General features: G+C 39.0%; 1 protein-coding gene across 1 annotated transcript in view; it reads right to left on the bottom strand.

Annotated features, from left to right (window-relative positions):
- Positions 1-340: 340 nt before the first annotated feature.
- LOC104404675 (72 kDa type IV collagenase) overlaps positions 341-5,759 on the bottom strand; it is a gene marked incomplete at its 3' end in the record, with an annotated part of 10,908 nt that continues 5,489 nt past the window's right edge. The window contains exons 3-5 of the mRNA XM_010013166.1: positions 4,422-4,570; positions 2,213-2,341; positions 341-514 (exon numbers count right to left, since the gene is read on the bottom strand). Coding sequence (XP_010011468.1) covers positions 341-514; positions 2,213-2,341; positions 4,422-4,570 — 452 coding nt within the window. The remainder of the gene's footprint in view (positions 515-2,212; positions 2,342-4,421; positions 4,571-5,759) is intronic.

Below are 5,759 nucleotides of genomic sequence, written 5' to 3'. Positions count from 1 at the left end.
CATCTCTGAATTTAGCTCTGTCTTTACCCTAAAAGGTGTTTGTCTTTCCTGGGTTGTGAAGCTCAACCTGTAATATCTTTGATGCATATATGGGGACAACATCGCTTCAGACCTATCTTCAATATGTCCTTGTTTTTAGAGAAAGACCTTGATCTGGGTCACCATTAGTTATCCCAAGGGAGCCTTTAGAGAGTTTTGCCTGCTTAGATACTGAGGAGTTATTAAAGAGCAGTAAATTGAAATTTGCCAGGCAGGAAGTAGAAAAAGTAGACAAGTGGATGGGCAGATAAGTAGGGAACAGTCTACTGGGAAATAACAGTCAAAACAGTGATCTACTTACACTCATGGGGACAAAAGCCATATTTGCCATCTGTGTCAAAGTCTTTGGTTGTGGAACACCAGAGGAATCCATCATTACGTCCTGCATCTGTGCAGCTGTTGTATTCCTTGCCATTGAACCAGAAAGGAAATTTGCAGTATTCACCATCTGCATTTCCATACTTCACTCTAACCACTGTAAAGAGAACAAACGCAGAAGTGAAATCAGCCACAAACTGATATAAAGAATACAGTTTCTGGAAATCTTTTCCTGGAGGGTACTGGTATAGAAATGCAGTCTGAATTTCCACTTTGAAATTCAATGTGCTCCTGGTCTCTCTATTGGCAAGATGATCATAGCTGAAATGATAATTGGTAATTTTGAAAGAAATAATTGTATATTACTCATGGGAAAGTGTTAGAATGAGCAATCCTTAAAATCAACCCAGAAGAATACATACGTTGTTGTTACTATGGCAAGGCAATCTTACAAACATGCTGTTAACACGTTTAGTAATTTAGTTTCTTTGGTAACATGGTCTAAAAAGTTGAGTATAGTTTGAAAGGTTCCAGGCAGCAGTTGAGCATGAGCTGAACATGCCTTGTGCCTGTTAAACCACTTTGGTATTTCCAGTTTGCCTTGAATGAGATCTGCACTGGGGGATAGGTGTGGTGCCATGGGCATAGCTGAGCATGGGGTGTATTTCAGTTTGTCACATGTGGTATTAAGGCTGCAGTACTGGTGTTGTAATGTCTGTTGATGTACAGAAAATTCATGTATCCATAGCATTTCTTTTAATGGCAGTAACTAACTGGATGCTTGTGTAGTATTTCCACTAACACAGAAAACAGCTTCCTCCTGTTTGTTAGTCTGAGGCAGGGATCTAGCCCAGGTAGTACAGCTACTGGTCAGTGCTTCTGCTAAAGTTAAAAGAAAACCAAACAGAAGGACATTGACAATTTTGGTATTAAAGTTCAATTATTTTTTCGATAGGAGGACAGCTGAGGAAACTAGAATTTGAAATTCAATGAAATTAAATGGAATGAAAGGCAAACATGAGTTTTGCATTCATCTAGTGGAAAGCGTCCTTGCCTATGGCAGGGGAGTTGGAACTAGACAATCTTTTAGGTCCCTTCCAACCCAAACCATTCTGTGATTATGAGTTTTCTAAATTATTTTACAGAAGAAGAATTATAACTAGGACTATATGATTGTGGCAAAGTTTAAGCAGGAAATAAAAGAGGTTCCAAACTACTATCACTTGGTCTTTTTTAGCTAGCCAGGTGGTATTATCTGTCCTTCACTTTTTTGCTTCTACAGGATATAGCAAACTGCCTGTTAAGATTCTTGGAGATGTTCATAATCCACTGTTTGATGTCAATTTTATTTCAATCATCACCATGAGGTATTTACATTCCATTTAGTTTTGACAGAGTGTATAAAAACTTATTCAAGTGGATGGTTCCATTTTTAACAACTGAAGCCACAGCTTAAGTCATCTTAAAAAGGTGAGCAGAAGATCCCTGGCCAATCTGCCTCTTACACATGAGCTTAAAGATGTTGTAGTTGGAGTACTGAGAACTGAAGGATTCAAAATCACGGTTGAGGCCGTGTACTTTTCCCACAATTCATGATGGTTGCGCAACATCAGGTCCATTATTAATTCAGTTTTTCAGGGGGCAATAGTAGAGGAACAGAAAAGGAAATCCTAGGTAACATTTATATACGAATTACATAAACATCTAGCAGAGAACAATTTAAACTGTATAAATTAATTTTCACATAACTTACTCTTATTGACATGCCAGTGAAAGCATTTAGCGTGGTGCCTAAGATAGCATTAAAACAGCAGCTAGCAGGCCATATGTTCTGAAACATTAGAAAGTCTGGTACCTTGCCCCTCTCCAAGAGTCCACAGTTCATCATCATCAAAATGGGAGTCTCCTCCAATTCCTGGCCCTGGTGCAAACGCATGAGCCAGGAGACCATCTTTGCCATCAAATGGATAGCCATCACCATGTTCTGCAGGAGGAAGCAGGCAAAAAATTACCTGACCTGTGTCAGAGTATATATATGAATGATAATCATCATCCCTCCCAAGACAGCAGCAGAACAGTCTAGTGAGTAAGTTTATTGGTGTGGGTTGTGCTGGCAAGACTGAACAAGAAGGAAAGAAGCAAGTTCTTACAAAGAACATTAAATGTCAGTACTGCAGCATGTTATTTTCTATCTTACAAGTGTTATGGAAAGGAATCAAAGATAGTGAAGAATAGTGAAATATTGTCCATTAGATGTATGGCTGCATACACACTACTGTTTCTCAATGGAGACAGCTGTAAAATAAATGTTGTAGATGAGGGGTATTTTCAGGTAATTTGTATCAGTCTCCAAGACAGATATTTGGAAAGTAAAGGCAGATTTCTTTCTGTAGGCTACTCTCTTTCTGCTGCGCCTCAGACTGCCGTGGTTTTTGTGCAGGATACGAACTACTTTAAGCTGGAAAGCAAATAAGCTGAGTGTGTCAGTATTGGGGGTCTGGAAAGCTAGTTCTGAGTCCTGTGAATGAGCTTATTCCTCCTCCACATCAACCACTCTGAGACTTGGGCAGCTCACAGGGCAGCAGCAGGTTAAGTAGCTCCCCTGTTATTACACTGTAGGCTTTTCTTGGAAGTACACCACATGCGGGTAAGGCTGGCTGGCAAGGGCATAACCCTGGTATTCATAGCTTTCCCACCACACTGACCTGTGCATCAGAGCTGGCTGCCAGCATTTACAGTTGCATCATTTCAGGCCTTTTGGTCTGATGTCTTGCCATTTAACAGAAACCCTAAATACACAGGCTGATTCTTTACTCTATTACACTGATTTCATCGTGATGTTACTCTCTTAATACTGGTTCAGTTCACTAACATCAGTAGCCTAGTGTGTCAGTTGTGAAGGACAACATTTTTATATATATCAGATGTGCTACTCCCATTTATTTCCAAGTAGATCCTTGCTTAAGAGTAAATTTAAGAATGGAAAAACACTGCGGATGTCTCAGTTCCTGTGAATCTGACATGCAGTAAAGTGATAAGAGTGAATGAATGTGGAAGCTCTTCTGAGCTGACTGTAACTAAACCCAGCAGAAACACTTCTGCTTTTGTAAGACTTCTGTTGTGCGAACCAAGCCAGCCTGGATGAGGATCTGAAGTTTTGAGATCTGTACAGAATCTCTGAATCTTTTGAGGTCAACTCTTCAGTAGCTAAAGCACAGAAAATCAGCTGGAAATAGAAGCTTTTACAAAGAGCTTAGTTACTCTTTGAACTGTTCACTTTCAAAGTCCACCCCCCAAGTGACTGGCTGCACAAGTATCTTCATTAGTATTAAGAATTCTGTGACTCTGCATAAAAAGTTAAAATGCCCAAGGTTTACACTGAAAAGCTATAAACCTTCTTTCAGGAGAAACCAATTAATTAAGCATTAATTAATTAATTAATTAAGAAGTCATGTACAACAAAATGAATCAAGTCACGTATCATCAGCTGGACTCAAACCATGATTCAGCTTATGATCCGTATTTTTTAAGTTCCTTAAGACCAAAGAAGGCATTGAAAGCCTGTATTCTGCTGTGCTAAGGGTCAGAGGCTACCTAAAGAGTCCAAATTGGAAGGCACAACTCCATTCTTAAGCTCCAGTATGTTAGGACCCCCACCATTATCACTGGAATACTGAGTATGTAGCTATAAATAGTACAATGGCATTCCATTCTTTTCCGTGGCAAAAAGCCAGCTCACATCATCTGAAGATTTGTAACAATATTTCCCAGTTCTATTTCTGATTTGTAAATTTAAAAATAAAATGTTGCCTTTAGCGATTCTCTTTTGGAAAGATAAATATAGTATAAGCATATTGTATAAATACTTCTCTCTCTCTCTCATATAAGATAGAAAAAAGAATCTTAGTGAAATTAGATCTTAGCCTGTATAAGCCAAGTGCAAACTAGGACAAGGCTTGCCAGAAAGGCTCACAGGTACTATTTATTGAGGTTAGATCATTCCAGTACGTAGGATTAATCAAAGGAACAAACCCAAAAACATATGGAAAAATAGAAAAATATACCCCATCGGCCAAAATTAATCATAATGTCTGCTTCTCCATCATTTATTCGGTTAAATCTCAGCGGTGTGACATCACTCCAGACTTGAAAGGCTCGAGCAAAGGCATCATCTACTGTCTCAGGATCCAAATCTGGGGTATAGCCTATAATCCTTAGAGGTAAAAGGAAGAGTTAAATAACACATAACCCCCTCTGAGTATTTGTTGATTAATGATCAAAATACTGTGTAAGCTCAGTAGTGAAACTGGTTAAGAGGTAACGCTGCTGCACAGGAGATGTGTGTTTAGATGTGGTGCTTAATATTTATTTTGTTTTATTTATTATCATTTGTAACTGGTGCAGTAGGATGAAGAAAATTATGCAGCCAGGGGCTGTAAGACCTGCATGGCAGTGGGCCCTGCGCAAAATATTAAAGGCTTTGCATCAGCACTGAGGTGCTGGCAAGTCATACTGTCACCTTAGATGTGAACATAGAAGGGCATCTTGATATGTAAGATTTATTTGCCAGAAAAAGAGCTCAATAATATCGTGAAAGTTTCAAGTGTGGATTGTTTTGCTCTTTATTACTAAGCAGCCTTTCTCCCTCATCTTTATAGCTAACTGTATGTCCCTGTTTCATCTGGGATGAAAGCTGTTAACTGTTTCATTCCAGCTGAATTATAATCCTTTTCCGGTGTGTTGGTTACATTGGCAGTAGGGTATATGGAGAAACAGGAGGTAAAAGCTTGTAAGATAGAGCCATAGGCCCAGCACAGGAAAGGGTCAAACTCTTAAGTGCATTGCTTTCTTCTTCTTCATATATTTTAATTGGACTTCTTAGTACCTTGTATTATAACCTTACGTAAAAAGAAGTTTCCAATTTGCTGCTGGTGCTGTGCATAGTGAGGGAAATTACTTTATGCCTAAGGACAATGAGGAAGAACCAGGGGAAGCATATCAGCAAGCAGGGGCTGTGAGAGCTGCCACAGTTTTTCAGTATTTATTAGGCTGGTCACAGCATGAGGGATACTTTAAGTCCTAACTTGTGAAGGAGCAGCAGGTCAAGCAGATAAGACAAATCTGCTGTTTTGTTCTCACTGGTGCAGAAAGTTTGTTCCTGGACCACCTAGGATAACGAGATTCTTTTTATTACTGACTTAAGTGAAAGCTGTTTTGTTCCCTAACTCTTCAGAGTAACAGTAAGAAATCAAAGCATGCCAAACCTATTGCAGCAGGTCTGCTTTAAATCATGTCTGTATTTATCCAAAATATGATTATTTAATTTTAAAATTTATTTGATGACCTTCATTTTTATGACTGCTGAATGCAGAGGAGTTTGTCCTCTTACATGGCCTCTGCAG

This window comes from Nestor notabilis, unplaced genomic scaffold (assembly GCF_000696875.1).
Source record: "Nestor notabilis isolate BGI_N333 unplaced genomic scaffold, ASM69687v1 scaffold32804, whole genome shotgun sequence".
Lineage (NCBI taxonomy): Eukaryota > Metazoa > Chordata > Aves > Psittaciformes > Psittacidae > Nestor > Nestor notabilis.
The sequence above is the reverse complement of the archived record's forward strand: the minus strand, read 5'-3'. Positions and strand labels throughout refer to the sequence as shown.